At 39.6% G+C, this 24,948-nt stretch overlaps 1 protein-coding gene across 1 annotated transcript; it reads right to left on the reverse strand.

Moving 5' to 3' along the window:
• Nucleotides 1-882: 882 nt before the first annotated feature.
• RFK (riboflavin kinase) lies at nucleotides 883-10,780 on the reverse strand. Its single transcript, XM_028513204.2, has 4 exons — nucleotides 10,334-10,780; nucleotides 9,321-9,472; nucleotides 4,359-4,461; nucleotides 883-3,156 (listed from the first exon to the last, which is right to left on the reverse strand). The coding sequence occupies exons 1-4, from the start codon at nucleotides 10,413-10,415 to the stop codon at nucleotides 3,026-3,028; spliced, it is 468 nt and encodes a 155-aa protein (XP_028369005.1). The 5' UTR covers nucleotides 10,416-10,780; the 3' UTR covers nucleotides 883-3,025.
• Between the last annotated feature and the right edge of the window lie 14,168 nt (nucleotides 10,781-24,948).

Below are 24,948 nucleotides of genomic sequence, written 5' to 3' on the forward strand. Positions count from 1 at the left end.
AAATAGACACTTCTCCAAAGAGAACATATGGATTGCCAACAGAGGAGTGAAAAGGTGCTCAACATCACTAATCAGAGATGCAAATTAAACCACAATGAGATGTCACCTCACACCTGTCAGAATGACCATCATATTATAAATCGACAAGTGTTGGTGAACGGAGAAAAGGGAACCCTTGTGCAATGTTGGTCAGACTGTAAATTGGCCTAGTTACTACGAACAACATGACAGAGGTTCCTTAAAAATTAAAAACAGAACTACCTTATGACCCAGCAATTCCACTTCTGGTTATTTATCTGAAAAAGTCCAAAACACTAATGCAAAAAGATATATGAACCCCTATGTTAATGCAGCATTATTTACAATAGCCAAGATACAAAAGCAACCTAATAGTTCATCATTGGATAAAGATGAGGTACATATATACAAATGAAATCTTACCATTTACAGCAGCATGGATGGACCTAGAGAATATTATGCTAAGTAAAATAAGTCAGACAGAGAAAGACAAATACCATATAATTTCACTTATATGTAGAATCTAAAGAACAAACTAAACAACACAGAAACAGACATACCTACAGAGAACAAACTGATGGTTCCCAGATGGGAGGGGCATTAGGGAACCGGTGAAAAAGGTAAAGTAATTAAGAAGTACAAGTCAGTAGTTACAAAGCAGTCACAGGGATGTAATGTACAGGGAATACAGTCAATAATATTGTAATGACTCTGTATGGTGCCAGTGGGTACTGGAATTATTGGGGGGAACATTTCACAAATTGCATAAATGCCTAACCACTGTGCTATACACCTGAAATAAATATAAAATAATGAGTGTCAACTGTATACTGAATGAATGAATAAATAAGGTAAGCAAAATTATGACATCAGTTAGTCAAGATTTATTTCAAAGCCTGAAATCATTCAAACCAATCAAAAATAGTACTACTACAATTTCTCATGATACATCAGTATTTAAACCAAAACTAAAAAAAGAACATTAGGTGGTATTACCTAACTGCTAACATACACACTATATGATTTTCAAAAGTGATGGCAATTTCACAAAATATAAGGCAACAAAATATTAAAACTTTCACACACTTACTGAGGACATAACTAGCAGCAATCTATCCAAACAAGCACGTGTTTTACCTTTGCTTCACAAAGCCACTGGTAACTGAGGCTTCCTTCAAGTTTAGGATTTCTAACATTAAATTACATTTCGTAGGTATCTTCATAGAGAAGAAATGAAGACACACTATGTTATTTGCCACAAATTCATACATCAAAAAGTGAAACAATCCCACTGAATGTATCCATGTTTCCCTTTCCCCAACATCAACTTTATGTTATCCTAAATACCTTATGTTTTGGTTAAAATTAGTGCTCTGTGCAGGTAAGTGAAAGTTACTTATAATACATTATCTTTATAACTGTCTTCTATTAATTACCCTTTGCATCTGTAATGGATGGACTGGAGAACATTATGCTAAGTGAAATAAGCCAGTTGGAGAAAGACAAACACCCTATGATTCACGCATATGTGAAATCTAATGAACACACTGAACTAACCAGCAAACAGAGACAGACTCCTAGATGGAGAGCAGATGACTGATAGTGTGGGAGGGGAGGTTAGGAGGTAGAAGGGTTGAGCAAACAGGAAAAAGGATTCATGGACACGGACACAGTGTGGGGACTGCAGTGGGGGAGGGGGCATAAGGGACTAAATGGTAATGGAGAAAAATACAATAAAAAAAAAGGAAAGAGACATGGATACATGGAACAGACTGACAAAAAAAATTACCTTTTATACACCTGTCTCTATCCCCCAACCAAATCTGGCGCCAAAGTAAATAATACAATGTACTGCTTCAGGGGCCAAAAGAACCTATAATCTTAATTTCCTAAGTATCCAAAGATGTCAACTTCCTGCCAATATAAACAAGTCTCCAGTGGCCAAAAACCACTTCTTAGCTGTTAAGAAGAAAAAATGCATAACGTGAGGATTAGCTAAAACTTTATTTCTATTCCATAGTTTAATGGGCCCTTAAAACACTTTCCCTGGGGTGGGAGGAACAAGTATTTTTTATTCTTTAAGAACCTGGTATAGAAAAGTGAACTGCTACATGTTCATTTAAGCTTTGTAGAAACTAAAGATGAAGCTTTCAGGGTCTTTTTGTATAGTGAAGGGATAGAATGGTAGAGATAGATGCAATCCTTGTAAGTCCTAGGATATTCTGAGTGAAAAAAAGTTGACATGGCAATTACCTAAAGGAAAAAAAGAAAATCAAGAAAAATGGTGAGGAGTGTCTCCTCTTAAAAAAAGTGCTATATAACACAAAAATAAACTACAAATTCGAAAAACACTTATTTTGATGTTTTAAAAGATAAACCAAAAGAAAAAACTGATTGGCAGAAGGAGTTTAGACCAATTAGAACTAAGACAGCTGTAAAAAAAAAAAACACCACACACACAATTGGACCTCATAAAGAAAATGACTCATTAAGATTTTACAAGTCTTCATGTTTGTAGTAATATTTTAATGCACAAAATATCGAAATTACAAAGTATGATTTCCCCCCTTAGGTTTATAATAAACCATCAAATCTCTGTTTATCACATTTACTTTCATAAGCCGTCTCTGTGTAGCAGCACGTTATACAAGTACATACATGCTAGTATTTTACCATGAGAATTAGTATTCATGTCAAACTATTCACTTGCCTCTTTACCCATAGCTATATATATCTCATTTTCCTTATAAGACACTTAAGACCTTTCTAGTGGTAATTTTAATCAACACATTACATAAAAAGAATCTTGATTTTTAAAATGAATCTTTTTAGTACTATAACATGATGGGTTTAATTGAACACTTAGACCATAATGATAATTACATTGTACTATTTGAACTGATTCACAGATGTAGGAAAATGTTTGGTTTTTAACCAAGATGAGACTGCACAGTTATGAGCAGTAAAACACCGGAAAACAATGAATGAGTAGGAAGATGACTTTTCCTCAGTGGCCATTCATTATTTTGCTTTTAGGAACCTGGAAGAAATTGTCTTCTTTGAGTTTCAAATGTTCTGGTAAATCCAGCCGTTTCTTAGCTTCCTCAATATCACCATGAATTGCTGAAATAAGTGATTCTGCAGAGAACAAACCAGGTGAAGATGATGAAAACCACCCCTACACTTTTTACTACCCCTTTGTTCAACCTCTCCTAAAAACACTACACAGAGCTGGCAGTGTCTCTAGAACAGAGAAGTTAGCTGCCCAGTAACTGTTCTCACAGACTTAAGTAAAAAATCCATAGCACACAAAATATGTCTCTAATCTTATTGCAATTTCTTAGAGAAAGGCATCAGCGAAAAAGTACATTGCAAATATCAAATGGAAGAAACAAATATTCACTATTAATTCTCTTCAGCATTTACTCTTATAAACAAAACTCTACAATTAAAACTCACACCATACTAAGATACTTGATACAATGTTTTTTTGTTTTTTTTTAAAGATTTTATTTATTTATTTTTAGAGAGGGAAGGGAGGGAGGGGGGGAGAGAGAGAGAGAGAGAGACAGAAACATCAGTGTGCGGTTGCTGGGGGTTATGGCCTGCAACCCAGGAATGTACCCTGGCTGGGAATCGAACCTGGGACACTTTGGTTCCCAGCCCGCGCTCAATCCACTGAGCTACGCCAGCCAGGGTGGATACAATGTTTTTGATTGTTTCTCACAGCAAGCATTGCAAAGCATCCATTATTCATTACAGCTTATTAATTCTTACTTGTTCCTTAAAATATGAAAAGGAAATAAAGATTTGAACTGCATACGGTTGGAGAGGCAACCAGCCTGCTGCTGGGTTTGAATCTTTGGTCCATCACTTACTATGTGACCCTGGGCAAATTATGTAACCTCTGTGTGCCAATCTCCTCATCTGCAAAACGGGCAGAATAAATTCCTTATATGGTTATTGTGGGAATGGAAGGAGTTGATTCCTTTAAGGCACTCAACAATGCCTGGCACACATTAAATGCTCAAGTGTGATCTATACTGCTACGGTTCTTACTAGTAGAAGCAGAAGTAGCTATAGTAATACTTAAGATAATCTAACTACCTGGCTGCTGTAGCTCAGTGGATTGAGCTTGGGCTGCGAACCAAAGGATCGCAGGTTCGATTCCCAGTCAGGGCACATGCCTGGGTTGCAGGCCATGGCCCCCAGCAACTGCACACTGATGTTTCTCTCTCTCTTTCTCCCTCCCTTCCCTCTCTAAAAATAGATAAATAAAATCTTTTAAAAAATTAGGAGAAAATATTTTTTAAAAAAAGATAATCTAACTAAAAACTTACCTAAAGAATCGAAGTTCTTTTCTGGTCTGAGGTAGCCAACAATGGCGACACTGAGGATTTCCCCATAAAAGTCCTCTTTGAAGGTATGCATGATATGAGTTTCCTACAGTCAAGAAATGTTTAAAAGAAAAATTACCACCAGATTGCGGAATACCTAAAATTTGAAATATACACATAAATGAAACAACCCTCATTAAATTTTGAGACAGGTTAAAATCTAAATGGAGTTTTTCCTGAATTCTTCCATTGTTCCTGTCCCTGGCTCCTGACCGTACATAGAAACGTTACTGAGTAATGTAGATGTTATACCACAAATGAGGTATGATTTGCTGTTTATAGAAAAAACCAACATGCAGCAAAGTAATTAAGTCTTAGCAAGGCAGAAAAACTGAACAAAGACAACAAAAAGGGAGTAAAGTATTAAGAGATATTACCAATAACAGACCCAGTTCTAAAGTTAATCAGGATCTGAGTGTCTCTAACACACTCAGTGAGAGAAACTTTTGAGGGTTGGACGAAGCTGAAGGCGATGCAGGGCAGAAGAGCCCAAGCTGGCTCCTGATCCGGGAATGATGTGATGTATGGGCACACACAACACACAATGAAGCAAAGTGGTGCAGGAAGTAAAAAACACTTTGGAAAAATCAGAATTTTAGTAGGCGCCTACTAAGAAGAAACCTGAGTTCAAAAAGGCAGAAAACGAATCTAAAGAGCAAGCAAACACCCAAGACAGTTGAAGCTGGGCTAGAACAGTAGCACTGGAAGGTTACACAATTTAGAAACATGTAACTAACTTGAGACTAGAGGTATATTTTGAAATACTATGTTTAATAAGAATGGCTTATTTAAAAGAAATCAAACATGAAAATCTGAGTAATTCTTTCCTACCAAATATAGGAATTTCACCCTATATACACTTAATGGAATTTATGGATTTTTATGAAGCCCATTAAAAAAAGGAACACTGACTTAAACAATTTAAAAGGAAACATGGATATTGTTTCCTTTAAACTTTTTAGACCCTGGCCAGGTAGTTCAGTTGTTTAGAGCATTGTCTCGATATGCCAAGGTTTCAAGTTCAATCCCCAGTCAGGGCATATACCAGAATCACCGATACATAAATAAGTGGAACTACAAATCAATGTTTCTTTTCTTTTCTCTCTTTCTCTCTCTCCCCCTCCTTTCCCCTCTCTCTCTAAAAATAATTTTAGCCCTGGCTGGCATAGCTCAGTCGATTGAGTGTGGGCTGCGAACCAAAGTGTTGCTGGTTCGATTCCCAGTCAGGCCAAATACCTGGGTTGCAGGCCATGGCCCCCAGCAACCTCACATTGATGTTTCTCTCTCTCTCTCTTTCTCCCTCCCTTCCTTCTCTAAAACTAAATAAATAAAATCTTTAAAAAAATAAAAAATAAAAAAATTTTTAAAAAAAAACTTTTCTTAAAGCTTTATCAAAGCTTTGGTTTTGTTAGATAATGAAATCATTTATAGAAGAGTTGAACTTAAATACTATGTTAAATTCCAAGTGTTTAGGAGAAGGAAAGTACTGCAATAAGAAAAATAAGTTAAGGATCAAAAGTCTCAAGTTGCACATTTAGCTAATGGCATAGCTTAACCTCTCTGGGGCTCAGCTTTCTTGTCTGTAATTGAGGGGTTTGAGTTAGAAGACATAAGGTGCCCCATGGCTTTGTATTGGGTTGGCCAAAAAGTTTGTGTTTTTTCCTGTAAGATGGCTCTAGTAGCGCTAAGTTGCCTTTAACTTCATTCAAAAAAATTTGTTAGATTGTTTGTGACAGCTGTCATATCAGCATGCATTAAAATTTATCCAAATTGCTGAATTTTTGTGTACCCATTTTAATATGAAGATGAAGAAAATGAGCACCATTTTTGGTGTATTATGCTTTATTATTTCAAGAAAGGTAAAAACACAACTGAAATGCAAACAAAGATTTGTGCAGTTTATGGAGAAGGTGCTGTGACTGATCGAACATGTCAAAGGTGGTTTGCAAAGTTTCACGCTGGAGATTTCTCACTGGACAGTGCTCCATGGTTGGTTAGACAAGCTGATGTTGACAGAGATCAAATCAAGACATTAACTGAAAACAGTCAATGTTATACCACATGGGAGAGAGCCGACATACTCAAAATATCCAAATCAATAAAGCGTTTGGTGGAAATGAAATATATGCCTTTTATTTTATGGAAAAAAACATACAGACTTTTTGGACAACCCAATACTATGAACCAATAAATGTGACTTTCAGTCTTTCTTTTCAGTAAAATTTTGAATAAAAAGAAATATGTAAGACCTTGACACTATTAGAAAGTATCACTGAGAGAAATGGTAAGAATGTCTACTTCCCCCAAAACTGATGTACAGATTCAATGCTATGCCAATCAAAATCTTAGGTTTTTTTTAAATGACAGAAACTGACAAGTGATTCTAAAATTTATATTGAAATGTGAAAGGCCAAAATTATCCAAGAAGTCTTGAAAACAAAACTGGAGGATTTATATGGTCAAATATTAAGACCTATTATAGAGCTACAGAAATTAAGACAATGTGGCAATGGCCTACTGATAAACTAGGAGATAGACCAATTTAATGTATGAGCCTGTTTTGGACTCACACTGATAAAGTCACTTGATTTAAGACCGAGTTGACACTGGAGTGCCGCCAGGGAGTGTAGCATTTTCAATAAATGGGCTGGTAGGGATTTCAATAAATCCTTGACTGGTGTGGCTCAGCGCATTGGACATTTTCCCAAAAACTGAAAGGTTGCTAGTCAGGGCACATGCCTGGGTTGTGGGCCAGGTCACCATTCCGGGGAGTGCAAGAAGCAACTGATCATGTTTCTCTCCCTCCCTTTCCTTTCTCTAAAGACAAATACATAAAATCTTTTTAAAAAATAAAACAAAATATAATAAATGGGCTGGGTCAATACTCATACAAAAAAAATTTGACCCTAACCTCATACCATACTCAAAAATCCATTTGATGAGAAGAGCAAGACAATTAAGCCTTTAGGGGAAAAAAAATCTACAAATATCTTTATGACTCTGGAAGAGGCAAAGATTTCTTAAAAGCAGCACAATGTAAAAGATATTTGCAATTTATAAATAGTCCCAAAAAAGGAACTGGATCTAGATAGAGTATATTAAGAACTTAAGTCACTGAGACAGATAATTCAATTTTTTAAAAAGAAAATGTCTTGCTCCTGGCTAGTGTGGCTCAGTGGACTAAGCACTGGCCTGCAAACCAAAGGGTCGTTGGCTCAATTCCCAGGCAGGGCACATGCCTGGGTTGCAGGCCAGGTCCCAGTAGGGACATGTGAGAAGCAACCATACATTGATGTTTCTCTCCCTTTCTTTCTCCCTCCCTTCCCCTCTGTCTAACATAAATAAATGAAACCTTTAAAAATAGAAAAAGTCTTGAACAGGCACATCATATATGTCTGTTATTGGCAAAGAAGAAAAAAAAAAACTTCTGAAATTTATGAACCTCCTCCCAAGGGAAAATTGAGTATCTCCTAACTATGAAAGTACTTTCAAGGCATTCCTTAACTGGCTCTGTAGTAACAGTTCTGTTACTTGAATAGCTAATAAATAAAAATTAGTCAAAGTAGCCTTCCCTGCCTTTATTTTCTCCCTCATTCTACCAAAAAAAGAAAAGGTGTGTTCTTTCATCAATTTTTTTCTTTATTTATGCCAACAAATATTTTTCACATCCCTAACACTCAAAAATAAGAGAAATGTTGAACACAGTGTTAAGCAATTCGGGGCCAATTCTATTGCTTATGCCTGTATTAGCCCTGTGATTTCCCAACTGTGACATACTTCTCTTCTATAAACTCTTCAAAGAGGATGAAATTTAGATGAACTGTAACTGTTTTTGCTGCACACTTGGGCTAATCAAAAGATTCAGCTGTATCTAGCAGATTAAGCACATCAGCTATGTGGGTCCTAGGAGAGGAGCAGAAAGTACACCTCGAAGTGGTTTCAAAGAGCGGGGGAAATTACCTCGCCATGTTATCAGAAAGCACCATTCACATAATAAGCAGTTCTACGCTAACAGAGTGACCAAGTAATTAAAGGGTGAATGAAGTACATAAACTGTGGCAAGCTGAATTTATGAAACATATTCTTCAAGGACTTTTATCTCCAGCAAAGGTAAATACATGGGCAGTTATAAAAATTAATATTATTATAATTTGTTTGCAACTCTTTTTGTTCTCTACAAGATTTAAGAAATAAATGCATAAAAATTATTAACTTATGTTATTGGGCACAGTGTATAAAAATGTAATTTCTTCTCTCGCTCGGTGTATGTATGTGTAGATATGTATCTCCTCAGGTGAGGATTTGCAAAAAAAAAAAAAAAAAAAAGAGTTTGTATATGCTATTAAAGTTGGAGTAAATTCAAATTAGACTTATGTAACTTCAGGATGTTAAATGGAATCCCCATAATAACCACAAAGAATATGTACAGAAAATACACAAAAGAAAATCAGAAGGGAATCAAAATGTCACTACAAAGAAGTCAACTAAACACAAAAGGCAGTAATGGAGAAAATGATAGCCCAAAAAGCTGTAAGCCATATAGAAAACAAATAGCAAAATAGCATTAACTCCCTTATCAGTAATCAGTTTTAATGTAAATGGGTTAAACTGCCCAATCAAAGGCAGATTGATTAAAAAGAGAAGACTCAACTACACACTCAAAACAGATTCACTTTAGATCCAGACATAAACAGATTAAAAGTGAAAGGATGTAAAGTTATTCCATTCAAATAGTAACTAAATACTTCACTTTTAAATCCTTCAAATATGCTGCCAAAAATTCTAGAATTTAGACTATGTTGTGATTACCACTGGTACGTCCATTCCACTATATGTACACCTAATACCACATATTACTCTAAATCATCATCCCATTTTCAGTTAGAGAGTGAAATGCATTCTTACCATGGACTTTTTTGTGTTTTTGTAGTATGGGTTCCATCCTATGCTCACCACCATCTTATGGACATCTCCACTTCCAACACTGGCCCATCCATAATAAATGCCAGTGGATATGTCAGCTGGAAGACTGTCTACTACTTGTTCAGGAAAGTTAGCTTAAAAACAGAAGTAAATATCCTGAGTGTTAAGGGTATCATATTACTCATAAAAATAGCACGCAAAGCTAGTCTAAATAATTAAGCTCACAAGATTGCTTATGAGTACCGATCCCACCATTCTATATTCTGGGTCGAATTTCTCCTCTTTATGTTACTAAGTTAGGAACAAGGTACCAGATCACATTCTCCAGGTAGAAGACAACAAATACACGAACAGCTGGAATTTTTAGACCTGGTCTTTTGGAATCACTTAGATTCTCATTTTGGAAATACACATAACTAGTCTCCAAACTCGAAGACTGCTTTAATAGGTCTGGGGGCAGCCCTGACTATATTTTTAAAAATGAATTACGCTTACCTTCAAGTCCGGACTACTAAAACTAATGTAGACAGATCAAAAAAGAGATCTGATTTTCATTCAACTGCCTATGTGATCACTTGGACACAATCTAATAACAGATTAAAAAAAAAAAAACAACAAAACCCTACAGTTGGCATGAAAATTCAGCCAATCTGCCCACATTATGTTTTGTAATGGGCAAGGTTCGTGCCATGCTAGGCAGCTCTATCACACCTGGATAGAGAGTCTGCAAAGGGGGACCACAAAACTCAGCTCCAGCTTCCTGCCCTCACCATCCCTCAAGGCAGTTCCCCGGGAAACTCAAAACCACCGGCCAGGACCTGATTCCCCAGCCTGATCAAAGGTCCTCCGCCTCAACCGAGCAGAGACAAGCAGAGGAGAAGGTGTCACCACTGTCCTCAGCCCCAAGACCCTGCCCGACCCCCGTCCTAAGCCCCAGCTGACGTCCACCTCCCACGCGCCCCAGCCTCAGGGGCTCCGCACCCTCCAGCGCTCACCTGTGGGGATGCCCAGTTGCTTGGAGCCACGGCCAAAGCCCCTCACCACTTGGCCGCGGCAGAAATACGGCAGATGCTTCATGACGCCGTCCGCTTGGGGTGCGGACTGAGGCCCAGGCCGCAGGTCCAGCAAAGCCGCCGTGGAGGTGGTGCCCGGCCCCCCGGACCAGCCGGGGGTGTCGGGCAGGAGCTCGGCCGGCGAGCCGGGCGGGAGTACAACGGCCCGGGAGGCGCCGGGGCCACGCAGGGTCTATCCCTTCACGCTGCTGACCCAACAGAAGCTGCCTGGCAACTCGGAGGATATGTCTCCGCCTCGAGAGCAACGGTGGCAGCGGTGAGGGTGGAAATGAATGCGACTACGGGCTTGGAGCGCAGCGAGGGCGGACTGGCGGGGAAAGAGCCCCAGCCCTCGGAAATGCACCGGCGAGCACACACTTCCTCTGCCCAGTGACCCGGACCTTGTTCGGCTTCCGTAGCCCCGCCCCCGACATGGCTCCACCCTCAGCATGGCCGCACCCTCAGCATAGCCTAACTCCTAGCCGGTCCACCGCTTCTTTGGTTTTTACCGGCCCAGGCGATTTGAAATATGGCGAAGAACCCGTATTTCAGCCTGGGGGATGTCGTAGTGTTTCTTTTGCCTTCATCGTTTTCAGAAGGATCCTGATGCTAAATAGAAACCTTTAGGTCCTTGGCAACCACTAGGTTGCTTATCACTCACCACCCATTCCGCTATTAAACATTTATTAAAGTTCCAAAATTCCAGCTCAGACATCACTCCTTCGTAGAGGCTTTTCCTGACTGCCTGCGGGAAGTGACCCTCCATTTGACACGGTGTGAAGTTACAGCACAATAGAAACCCTGGTTTGTGACCAGCGGAAGATTGAAATGATGTGATTACCTTCCCCAGGCCCCGCCCCACCATACAGCAGGAGGGACGCAGGCCCCTCCCTCCCCTCCCTCCCTAGGCAGTGAGAGTTCTTGAGAACCTCATAAACCCGATGAAAGGCCTGATCTCCACTGCGATGCAAGTTCAGGCGCCTTCTGACCCTTGGAAGTGTAAATATTACCTCCGGAAGTAGAGCTCACAATGTATACACGGGAGTCGGTCACAAGGTCATCTTCCAGTCTTGGTTTTGAGAAAGAAGTTTTAGCTGTTCTCTCGTACCTTTCTCTGTTGAAGGGGAGCAGAGTTTGCCACCCAAAGGGGATATGGATTATTTTAGGCTGGTTAACATAAATAGCAAATGTGGGAGAAGCTCTGAAAACCAAGTATAAGTTCCCCTTATAAAGGACATTCACATTTGCAAGGAAAATCTCCCTTTGGAATGGTATTTCCCTCACTGTACCAGAGAGAGGAGGACATCTACTGTTAAAAGTGAAGAACTCTGCATAAAGATCCTCCCTCTTGTTAACTGCTTTTTTCTGGTAACCTCCCATAACTAATTCCCCAACCCCAACATCTTTTGCCTTTAGCTTAAAGTGGCATTTAAGGTGATGGCTTCCAACATTTTGATGAGTTATTTGGTGTTCCTGAGTCTCTCCTGTGTATACAAGAGACATGCCTGTTGTTACATTTTAAAAAATCATTTTTAACTTTCAATTACAGTTGACATACATTATTAAGTAGTTTCAGGTTGTACACCCCAGTGATTAGATATTACATAACTTAGTAAGTGATCATGCACCCACCTGACATGGAAGAGCAAGTGGGGTCCTGCTGCCCTCCACCACCCTCTAGGCAAATTTCTGAAGGCAAAGATTTGGTGATAAAGGAAAGAAGTCTTTATTCAAAAGCTACACAATTTTGGAATGACAGCTTTTGACAGCATTAATGTTACAGGGTGCAGCCAAGAAGGGGGACCCCAAATAGGCATTTGAAATGGGGTCCAGAACTCAAGGTGTCCAGGAGATTTTAAGATGTCTTCACCCTTTCCCCCACAGGTGTGAGTTGGGGGAAGGGGCACACAGAGCAAGAACATGCAAGGCAGCTTTGCAGCTAATCCATGGCATGGTCATTTTACATACCTATAGCCTTTGGCTGGTCACTTAGATATGCTAAATAGCTATGGCCATGCTCTAAACCAAGGGGATGGAAAGGGACCTCCCCCCAAGATGGGACTGGGGGCAGGTCCCCTGAGTTACAGCACCTGCGTGGGAGCTTGGAGAAGATTGGCTCCGTGACATGGGGTCACACCTGCCCAGACCCATGATGGTGAGCAGAAAAGCTGGAGAAGACAGCAGATTGAGGGCAAGTGTGCCCGAGTGTAGGAGGAGTCAGAAATGGGGCTGCAGAGGAAGATTGGCTCAGGGATTTAAACCCAGACACGGCAGGCGTTGAAGGGAGAAGCATGCGGTTTTGCCTGAGTGGGGACTCCCGTGGCCCTGGGAGAGAGGACCATGTGCCTTTGCCAGAGTGGGGACGCCCACAGCTTTAGAAGGGGGAACCATCACCTGGTTTTAGTAGAGATCCCGGCAACACAGCTGAGGGTGCCAGGAACCCAGGGAGGTCTCCCAGTCAAGACGGAGTACTAGATGGGAATAACCAGAGGACTGCCTGAGCCATGGACTTCTATTTCCTTTCCTGAGATACAGTACTCTGGACTGGGCAAAGGGGGAGGAAGGAAGGACTGTGTCTGTTTGTGGGTGTTTTAAAGGGACTTTAGGATTTTTGATAAAGACATTAGGTCACTCTTTTAAGCTTGTATAGCATTAAATAAACATTTCCTTTCCTTTTCACAAATCTCTGGCATTGAGAAACGTCTTTCCTCTGGCAGCGGACATAACGGACCCGGGGGCTTCTTTCAATAATAGTATATCGTCCCAGGCCCCCCTTGTTTGTTCTGTAACAATAGGACACTTAAGCCTATCAATTAATGGTAAACTCTAACTCAGGCATTTCAAACTCATTTTCAGTGGGGGCCACATCAGACTCAAGGTTGCCTTCAAAGGGCCAAATGTAATTTTAGGACTGTATAGATGTAACTACTCCTTAATAGTTAAGGGAGAGCTAGGTGGAGTTGCTGCCTGCCAGGTAGAAACAAGATGGAAGGCCAGATTCAGCCCAAGGGCTTTGTGTTTGCCAACTGTGATCTAACTCCTTAGTTACAGCTTTCATCACTTAAGCCTATTAATTAAGGCTAAACTCTTTAACTCTTTCTTCCCCTATCTTTCCCCTAGTTTTTAATTACCTCATTTCTACAGGGTTAGTTTAGAAACAAAAACAACATAAGATACAAAAGCTACACAATTTTAGAAGAATGGCAGGCTTCTTCCTCTGAGCCTGTCCCCTCTAGAACACCCCCAAAAATAATAACTTTGCCACATCCTGCCAGGCCAGCCCCATTCCAGGCTGCACCCAGAGTTCCTTCTACCATCCAAAATACCATCAGCAGGCAGCTGCAGCAGAATCATCCAGACATCCTCAAGGAAGACAGGGCAAGAGAACCAGTCTCTGCCTTCCTTTTATTTTAAACCTTCTGGCCCATAATTTTGTGTGCCTAGGAAGCTTCTCAACCAACCCTATCCTAGACTGTTTACCATTGCCTGGGGCAGCTGCTTCCTATGGCCCCTCCCTACTCCTCCCCAGTGATCTGATATGATCTCTCTGTATCAACACCAGATACAATTATTAGACTATTATCGACTATATCCCTATGCTGTACTTTACATCCCCATGACTATTCTATAACAACCAATTTGTACTTCGGAATCCCTTCACCTTTTTTGCCCATTCCCCCTCACTCCCCCTCCCATCTGGCAACCATCAAAACCTCCTCTCTATCTATGATTCTGTTTCTGTTCTGCTTGCTTGTTTATTTTGTTTTTTTGAATTCAATTGCTGATAGATATGTATTTATTGCCATTTTATGGTTTATATTAAATTTTAATTTTTCTCTTGCTAATTTGTCTCATGTTAATTTATTCATTAGATCAGCCAGAAGAACCTTTTGTGACGGGACACAGCTGAACAGTAGCCATTCTTAGGTAGGAGCTGACCAGCAGCCATTCCCAGAGAGCAGCCTTTCCCCGATAAGCAGTTATCTCAAGGCCAAAACACTAACCTTCGCTTCTGCTTCTGTATGCTTGCTTTTAGCAACTGTTCCCGCCCCCCACCTTTTTGCCTTGTAACAAGAATATAAGCAAACTCCAGTTTAAGCTCTGGGCCCAGAATTTGGATTTTATCTCCTCTGGGTCTGCATGCGTGAATAAACCCCACTTTGTAAACTCCTAGGCCATCTGAGTCTTCTTTTCTGTAACACTTAGAGAGTAGAGGAAATTTTTTTCCTCTCAATACTACAGTAGAAGAAAAGGGGCCACGTGCTACACCTGACAAACTTGGGGGACACCTGCTTGACAGCCTTACAAACTTAGAAATGTAAAATAGCCACAAAGGATGTTCTAAAATTACAGGTCCAGGCCAGCTAATAGGAAAGGGAAATGGGTTCCCCTGTCAACAGGAGTGGCAAAGAATTTGTGAATATTTTAAATCTATCACACTATCTTTTATTCAACCAGTGACAACTTCTCAATTTAAATCATACCCCATATACTTTTTTTTCCTCATCAAAATATGGCTATAGTCCATGCCTTAAAGAAGCTGTACTATTTATATATTGGGCAGAAAAAATGGCAGACTCTAAAATTTCATATCTTAATTGTGAAAAAAAGGAGAAAGGAAACACCAGTAATTTTAGAAACAAACTGAACTAATTAAATATGTAATTATGCAAGGAACATGTATAAAGGACCCATGGACAAAGACAGTGGGGTGGAGGAAGGATTGAATGTGGGAGATGGGGGGTGTCTGGCAGGGGAGTGTAATGGGGGAAAAATGGGGATAACTGTAGTTGAACAGCAATTAAAAAATTTAAAAAATACTGTGGAATATAACTGTACCCTGAGTTTTTATGGCCCTGATGGTCTGGACCACAGAGTTTGTTGTTTGATGATATTCAGAGTTCCTTATAGTCCGTCATTGTTTCACACATTGTGCTTTCTCCAGCTAGACTATAAATTCCGAAATGTCAGGAACTGTGCTTTGTATTTTGCACATATCCCTTTCCATAACAAAAATCTGAGCAATAAGTGCCTAATTGATGAAGCTTTAAAAAAAATAAAATAAACATGTAATTATGTTTGGTAATTTTGATATTTTTGTCATGGTTTTCACATGAATTGAGAGAACACACAATAGGAGGCCCATAGACACACATTAACTTACTGGTGCTTGACCAGAAAATCCCAGGCTGATTGATTAAGATTGCACTGCAATTAGATCAGATATTGAATCTAAGTTTGGAATCAGGTTTTTAGCACCAGTGATGCCTTTTTGGACCTGTGCTTTTCTCTTTAACAACATATGGATGATCTCTAATACATCCAATTTTGGTTCTTATAACTGTATATAAGTTTTTAACATACTAAAATCACAAAATATACATTTTAGTACTGCAATGTATAAAATAAATCCATAAAATATGTTTATGATAAAATTTGGATAAATATTTTCAGCACTCCTTGAAGCACACAGTTGGAAAATTACTAATCTAGTATCACACTATCATTTTATAGAACAGGACACTGAGACCTAGAGCCTGAGACTTACTAAACCCAAGAGAACATGAAAATCTATAAAATATCAGATGCCACCTGGTCCTGTACTCTCTCTTTGACAGTACACCTATGATAACCCTTTCTGGTGGAGTTAACTGATCTCCTGGTCTTCTTTTTAAACTGTCTCAAAATGATTCATAGTGAAATGTTAGTTTAGTTTAATGTTTAATAAGTACACCCCACATACAGAAATAAAGAGTTGTCAATAGTACAATAAAACTTTTTTAAATGTTTTATTTATGTATTTTTAGAGAGGGGGGAAGAGACGGAGAAAAGGAGAGAGAGAAACATTGATGTGAGAGAGAAACACCTATTGTTGCCTCTCACACATGCCTGGACCAGGGACCAAACCTGCAGCCCAAACGTGTGCCTTGACAGGGAACTGAACGGGTAACATTTTGCTTTGAAGGATGATACCCAAACCACTGAGCCACACAGGTCAGTGCTAAAAACTGTTTGTACCTGTATAAAATGTAAACAAAATTGTGTTACGTTCTGTCCAAATAGAACATTAATAATATTTATGGAAGATCCAAACATTAGGCTAGGCCTTGAGGTCAATAGATCATCTGAAAAATAAGACTTTTTTTGGAAAAGTCATTTGTTAATTCACTGTGCTCCTTCAATAGAGTACATACTCCAAGTCAAGATGGGGATGATTACTAATGTGTTTTCATATAATCCAGTAATATTTGAATATCCACTGTTCTTTATGTTTTCCCAGTGTATTTTTCACTGGACAGTTATTGCTTGTATATTGGGGGAAAAAGATAAACATACAGTATTAAAACAAAAACACACCACAAAAACAAAACAAAAAATCCTACATAAGTTCGTTCCTCATATATCCACAAGGTGGCACATTACACTTTATTTTTACTTCACTGATACCTGAAATGAGGCAAAAGGAATTTTGTTCACTTTAGGCACTAGGCGAGGGAGAGGATAATTCTATACTCAGCAGCAGAGTTTGTTTTACTCACTGCTTCATAAATTTGTTTTCTTGGTGAGACATGGCTATTGCTTACTACCTGTTCTCAATACAACAGTATTTGATGGCACATCATTATAATTTGAAAAATTAGATTTTTGGAACTTTCTTTGAATACATGTTTCTCTAAAAAAGATAAAGTGGAGTAGAAGAGAAGTCAGAATTATACAATGGAAGAATGCAGACTTCTTTCCCATTAGAAAAGATGTTTTTTAACTCTATATTTGGTGCTAATACGGTATAGGAAAAAATATGCTAAAAAATTCTGAGAAGAGGTAATAAAATAACTTTCTAGGACACTGGAATATTTTCCCAATAATTGCTAAGTACTTCCCAGATTCCAGAGATAAAGCTTCACTTATTTTCTGACTAGCTCAGGGGAGGCCTGGATGGAGGGCCTTACAAGTTCAGCCTGAAAGTGACCACACAGGATGTTCTGAACATAAGAATCCCTCACTGACAGTGATCACAGCAGACAGTCACGTCCTGGGCCTATAGCTTTCTTGACAAAGGTCAGTCTTTACCTTAAGTGAGCCAGTCCATTGTTTTTTTCATCTAAGATAACACGCCTTTAAAATGTCAACATCATACTCCTTTCCAGACCCCTCAGGGAACACTCACCAAACCAGAGCATGAGACCACAGAAGCCCTCACTGTTATCTCAGGCCCTGCATACCATTCCTACGTGCTGTGAATGGTGGTTGTTCACTAACCTGTACCCACTGACAGAAAGGAAGTGTGCCTTTCTCTGTTTTACTCTTGATCCGATCTCAGAGATTACCTGTTTGCTTCCTCCCACCAATTTACTCTACCACCAGCAAATTTTACAAAATGCCCCCTCCCTTTGATGGCTCCTCTTTTTATTCTAATGTATAAAATAAGCTGTAAAACTTCCATTCTCCAGAACATTTTCTCAATCCCTTGAGATTTTGCCTTCTGGCAACTGTTGTCCATTTGGCTCAAATAAACTAAAAAATTCTCTACATGTACATTAAAGATTGTCATGACTTCATAGAAAATTGACCCCTTTATTATTATGTAATACCTGTCCTTACCCCTGATAATTTTCCCTGCTCTGAAGTCTGCTCTGTCTCACATTAATCCAGCTACTCCCACTCTCTTTTAATTAGTACTAGCATGGTATATGTTTCTCTGTCCTTTTACTTTTTATTTGTACTTCTCACCCAAATACATTTTTTCATTGCTTTTAGAGAGAGAGGAAGGGAGAGAGAGAAACATTCAATGTCAAAGAGAAGCATCAATCAGTTGCCTTCTATATGTGCCCAGACCGGGGATTGTATGCACCGGACAGGGGATCGTACCCACAACATAGACATGTGCCCTGATTCGGAATTGAACCCACAACCCTTCGGTTACTGGGCAATGCTCCAACCAACTGAGCCACACAGGCCAGAACTCCACCCTTTTACTTTTAATCTGTATGTGTGTTTATATTTAAACTGTTTTTTTATAGACAACATACAATTAGATCTTATTTTTTAATCACTCTGACAATCTTTTTCAGCTGGTGTATTTAGATTGCTGATATTTAAAGTGCTTATTGATATAGTTGGCTTTAAATTTACCATATTTGATACTGTTTTCTATCCTACTGCATCCATTCTTCGTTACTGTGTGTGTCTTCCATTTTTTCCTACCATTTTTGGTTTTAGTTGAGGCTTTTGTATTCCATTTCTTCTTCTTTACCATATCTATTATAGGCCTTCAAAAATTTTTAGTGCTTGCCCTGGAGTTTTTAATATACATTAACAACTAATTCAAATCCACTTTCAAATAGCACTATATTTCTTCACAGGTAGCACAAGTATCTTATAATAACAAAATATTTCTAGTTTTTCTTCCCTACTGTCCTGTGTGTCCTTGCTATCATTTATTTCACTTAAACATGAATAAATACACATACACACACACATATACTTAATGCATTATTGCTATCATTATTTGAAACAAACTATTTTTCTGTTTGGTCAATTAAGAATTAAGAATTATTTACCTTTCCTAATTCCTTCTCTAACACTTTTCTTTTCTTTATGCATATCCAAGTTTCTGATGTACATCCTTTTTCTTCCCTTTAAAAAAAAACTTTATTTCAACATTTTTTAAAAGGCAGATCTACTGGTCACAAATTTCCTCAACTTTTACTTGTCTAAGAGAGTTTTTATTTCTTCTACACTTTTGAAAGATAATTTCACAGGATACAGAATTCTAGGTTGGTGGTTCTTCCTTTTAAAACTTTAAATATTTCACTCCACTTTCTCCCACTTGCACAGGGTTGGAAAAGTTGGGTGTAATTCTTATCTTTGCGCCTCTACAGGTAAGATGTCTTTCCTTCTGGCTTCTTTACAATTTTTTTCTTTGCCTTTGATTTTCTGGAGTTTGAACGTCACGTGCCTAGGCATAGTTCCTTTGGCATTTATCTTGCCTGGTGCTCTCTGAGCTTTCTGGATCTATGGTTTGGTGTCTGACATTAATTTGGGGAAATTCTCAGCCATTATCCATTCCTTTGTATTTCCTCTTTTCCTTTGTTTCTTCTACTTCTGGTAGTTCCTTTATGCATATGTTACAATTTTGGTAGTTGTCTGTGCCTCCCTCTTTTTTTTTTTTTTTTGGATATTCTTTTCCATTTTTTTCTTTGCTTTTCAGTTTTGGAAGTTTCCACTGACATATCCTCAAGTACAGGGATCCTTTCCTTAGCTCATCAAAGATATTCTTTATTTTTATTAGTTTTTTTGAGCTCTATCATTTCTTTCTGATTTCTTTTTAAAATTTCCATCTGTCTGCTTACATTGCCTGACTATTCTTACACACTGTCCACCTTTTCTATTATAACCCTTAGCATATTAATCACTGTTGTTTTAAATTCACAGTCCAAGAATTCCAACATCCCTGCCTTCGGTCTAATTCAATTCAGATGCTTGTTCTATCTCTCCAAGCTTCTTTTGTTTTCTGTTTGTTCTGTTTCGGTTTGTTTCAGTATGACTTGCATTTTTTCGATCAACAGTAAGACATAATATATTAAGTAAATGAAACTGTTGTAAATGTGCTTTTAGTAATGTGATGGTAAGGAGGGGCATGGAAACATTTTCTAGTCCTATGATTAGATCTCTGATGTTTTGGTCACCCTGTATCCATGCGATGTGACCTTCAGAAGTGCCTCTTAGTATTTTCCACATCTGAGGTTGAGACAGCATGGTTAGAGTGTGCTGGAGCTGGGTATTTCCCAACACCCAGGTCAGTGGGGTTCTGATAAAATCCCAATAGGTTAGACTCCGGTAAAATAGATCCTCTTGAGGGCAGACCTTGTAAAGAACAGAGTGCTGTGTCATGCATAAAGATGAAACTTTTCCATCACTCTGCCAAGGCCCAAGAGGACTTCAATATTCTCTGTGAGCACCTTCCTGGTAGAATCCCAGGAAAAACTCTCCCCCCTACTAGAGATTATGTCTCAGGCTTTTCCACACTGAGCCTCCAGCAATTCATCAGTTACATTTTGGGTTTTGTGGGGGTTTTTGCCCTAGCAAGTGTTTGGATGAGGTTTCTGATCCATTAAGTTGTCATTGTGTGTATTTACCTACCTGTTTTTCCAATTTTGGGTACAGCCATTTGCCCCTGGGGCCTCAATTCCCTGGCAGATAAAAGATTTGTTTATTCTTCAGTTTGTTCAGCTTTTTACTTGTTGGTCAGGTGGAATGGTGACTTCTAATCTACTTACATGCCCAACCAGAAACCAAAGTCTCTCTGATAATTCAATATTTTTAAAAATAGAATGGGAATGTGATTTGTGGCCAAAGTGTTAGTCAAATCTGTGTTCAGTGCCTCACATAACGGGGGGAGCTGGCACAGAGAGCGCTGTGAACACATACCATGAAGTGTGTTTCTCAAGGATCTCTGTGTCATCTGCTTTTCCTCCAGCTCTGCCCAGAGTAGTTGTGATGCTGATGTGAGAAAATGTAAAGCCTATCAATGCAGTGTTTAGCTCTCCTGGCCCCATCCTTTATTCCAAAAACACAAAGTAGTCTATTTTAGTAGATGGACCCAAAGATGATCAGGTAAGAAAAATTCCCCTACATGGGCCTGTGAATGACAACACAGGTGTTTAAAATGTAGTATTCTGACCACAGACACATAAACTCAGTAATTATAAAAGAACAAATAGGGTAAATGGCACAGAAGGCAAATGGGGATTTTTCTTTACAATGTGCCATATAATAATTTGCTATGACATTTAATGGTTTATAAAAGAGATGATACTTCCTATATTGTTTAAGGCTTAGAACTAAAATGTTCCAAGTACTTTCAACCTCCAAATAATTTCAAAGACTTTATCATTAAATTAACAAAGCAAGATGAAGCACAATATGTACAGTTTTTACATTTATGTAACACTAAAAATGGGACTCTTGACTTCTGGGCAAGATGACAGCATAGGCAGACATGGCTTGCCTCTGCACATAACCACATCAAAGTTACAGCTAAAATATAGAACCATCACGCAAGAACATCAGAAATCAAATTGAGTGGAAATCTGATAAGTACTGAATTAAAGAAACCACACCCATCCAGACTGGTAGGAGGGGTGCAGATGTGGAACGGGCTGGTCCCACACCCATATGGACAAAATTTGAGATGGATATCTAGGAATGAGGAGTCATAGCCCCACACCAGGCCCCCCCAGAGCAGGATTCCAGGGCCAGGAAGATAAGTCCCCACAACTTTTGGCTGCAAAAACCAGCAGGGATTGAGTCAGTGAAAGAAACTGCTGGAGCCCCAAGAAGTTGGTCTTAAAGAACCCACACACGGACTCACCTATTCAGACCCACTCCCTTAAAGCTCTAGAACTGGGGTAGCAGCTTGAAAGGCACCAGTGGCATACAGGGAGAAACTGAAGTGTCTGGCACCAAGGAGAGCAGAGGTCATTGTCCCTTTGCTAAACCCTCCCCCCACAGAGCTGGCAAGCTAGTGCCATATCTGAGACTCCATCAACTGGGCTAACACTGTTTAACCCACCTTGGAGATTCCCAGAGGCTCTGTCCCATCCAACTAATGGGCCCACCCAAGCTGCTATCCCTTACAAATGTCTGGTCTTGGCTCCTAAATCCTACCAAACAAGCAACAGCTGGCTTCATTGAGACACAGTAGCCAGATTAGATTCACAGCTTGGCTTTGCCTGGGAATCTCCATGCCCAGCACAAGTAACAGCCATCCCAGATTGCTTTATAGCTCATGCTGGGTGGCCCTGGGCAAAACACAGGTAGGGGCTAAGCTTGGCCTGCACCACCTGAGAAACCCCAGGACCAACGCACCCAGGGGACAGCTACAGACAACTTCGGACCACCACAACCCTGCTCCTGAACAGCTGATCCTACATGGAGGGCAGAGGTTGGTGATAAGTGGTCACAGCCAGTCCTTGCAGCTGACTGGCCTAGGTAAATCCCTCCCATTGACCTGCCAACAGCAACCAAGGCTCAACTACAAGAGAAGGGTATACTGAGTCCACACAAAGGGTGCACCTTGAGTACCAGCTTGGGTGATAGGGGAGGCTGTGCCAATGGACCATACAGGACACCTACTATATTAGGCCATACTGCCAAGACACAGTTTCAAAGTGGCTCTACCTAATATATAGAAACAAACACAGGGAGGCTGACAAAATGAGGAGACAAAGAAACATGGCCCAAATGAAAGAACAGATCAAATCTCCAGAAAAAGAGCTAAATGAAATGGAGATAATCAATCTATCAGATGTAGAGTCCAAAACACCGCTTACAAGGATGCTCAAGGAAATTAGTGAGGACCTCAGCAGCATAAAAAAGATCCAGTCAGAAACAAAGGATACACTAATTGAAATAAAGAACAATTTGCCGGGAGACAACAATAGAGTGGATGAAGATGAGAATCAAATCAATGATTTGGAACATAAGGAAGCAAAAAAACAACCAATCAGAACAACAAGAAGAAAAAAGAATTTAAAAAAAAGGATAGCATAAGCAGCCTCTGGGACAACATTCACATCATAAGGGTGCCAGAAAGAGAACAGAAAGAGCAAGAAATTTGGAACTCTATTTGAAAAAATAGTGAACGTAAACTTCTCTAATTTGGTGAAGGAAATAGACATGTAAGTCTAAAGAGCACAGATTCCCAAGAAGCACAAAGAGACCCACTCCAAGACACATCATGATTAAAAGGCCAAAGGTTAAAGATAAAGAGAGACTCTTTTTTAAAATTTTTTTTATTTTAATCATTGTTCAAGTACAGTTTTCTCTTTTTTACTCCCAATCCAGTCCCCCCTCCCACCCTCCCCACTTCCCTCCCATTACCACCCTCCCCTTAGTTTATGACCATGTGTCCTTTAAGTTTGTTCCTGTGAACCCTTCCCACTGTCCCCTTAAATTCCCTCTTCTCTCCCCTCTGGTCACTGTCAGCCTGTCCTCTATTTCAGTGCCTTTGGTTATATTTTGCTTGTTTCTTTGTTTTGCTATTTAGGTTCCTGTTAAAGGTGAGATCATATGGTATTTGTCTTTCACTGACTGGCTTGTTTCGCTAAGCATAATGTTTTCCAGCTCCATCCACGCTCTTGCAAAGGGTAGGAGCTTCTTCTTTCTTTCTGCTGCATATAATTCCATTGTGTAAATGTACCATAGTTTTTTGATCCATTCATTTACTGATGGGCATCTTGGTTGCTTCCAGCATCTAGCTATTGTAAATTGTGCTGCTATGAACATTGGGGTGCATAGGTTCTTTTGAATTGGTGTTTCAGGGTTCTTAGGATAGAGTCCCAGCAGTGGAATTGCTGGGTCAAAAGGCAGATCCATTTTTAGTTTTTTGAGGAAGTTCCATACTGCTTTCCATAGTGGTTGTACCAGTCTGCAGTCCCACCAACAGTGCACTAGGGTCCCCTTTTCTCCACAACCTCTCCAACACTTGTTTGTTGCTTTGCTTATGATGGCCATTCTGTCTGGTGTGAAGTGGTATCTCATTGTGGTTTTAATTTGCATCTGTCTGATAGCTAGTGGTATTGAACATCGTTTCATGTGTATCGGTTAGCGCGCGGTACTTGTGAGAGACTCTTAAAAGCAGCAAGAGAAAAGAAGTTAGTTACCAGATAGCTGCCAGATGGGAGGAGTAGGGGAAGAATGGGTGAAGAGGTGAGGAGATTAAGAGGGTAGTTACAGAATAGCCATCGGGATGTGAAGTACAGTACAGAAAATGGAGTATCCAAAGAACTTATACACATTACCCATGGACACGACCGATGGTGGAGGCATTGCCTAAGGGAGTAGGGGGTGCTAGGTGGAGAGGGGCAAAGGGGGAAAAATCAGGACAAATGTAATAATATAATCAATAAAATATAATTAAAAATAAAATATAGATTAAAATGAGACTCTGTCTCTTTTTAAATGAAGCATCAACAAACTATTCAATACCAAAGCATATGTGAAATAGACCTTCTATATTTTAAGGGAGGAAAAAATTTTTTCCTCTACCTATCTCAGGTTCTGCATGTGGGGCCTTACAAATGAGAGTGGCTGAAGACCCATTAACAAGAGAAAACAAACAGAAGTTTATCAACATATATACTGCACGTGCACACATGAGAGTAGCCAGCAATGAGTACCCCAAAAGGGTGGCTAGAACTCAGGCTAAAGCAAAGAAAAAGGATGTAGGGGGTTCAGGCTGGAGAGGCAAGTTATGGAAAGGTGACCAAGAAAAGGATGATTAACAAGGATATGCAGATTCTTCCATTGATAAGAGTTGTGAAGACTTTCTTCCTAGCAAGGGAGAGGGAGACATTTTGCCAATGAAAATTTCCTTTGTAAATGTAAATTTCCTCTACAAAAGAGAAACTTGTGTCCAGTTTTTGAATCTTTTCTTGCACCTGCTGTTTCTCAATGGCCTTTAGCTCAAAATAACGCATACGCCAGAGGCATTTTAGGGGGGACATCTTATTCTTATCCCCTTCCCACCATGTAGAATTCACAAAGGAAATTGT

The sequence above is a fragment of the Phyllostomus discolor genome, chromosome 3 (assembly GCF_004126475.2).
Source record: "Phyllostomus discolor isolate MPI-MPIP mPhyDis1 chromosome 3, mPhyDis1.pri.v3, whole genome shotgun sequence".
NCBI lineage: Eukaryota > Metazoa > Chordata > Mammalia > Chiroptera > Phyllostomidae > Phyllostomus > Phyllostomus discolor.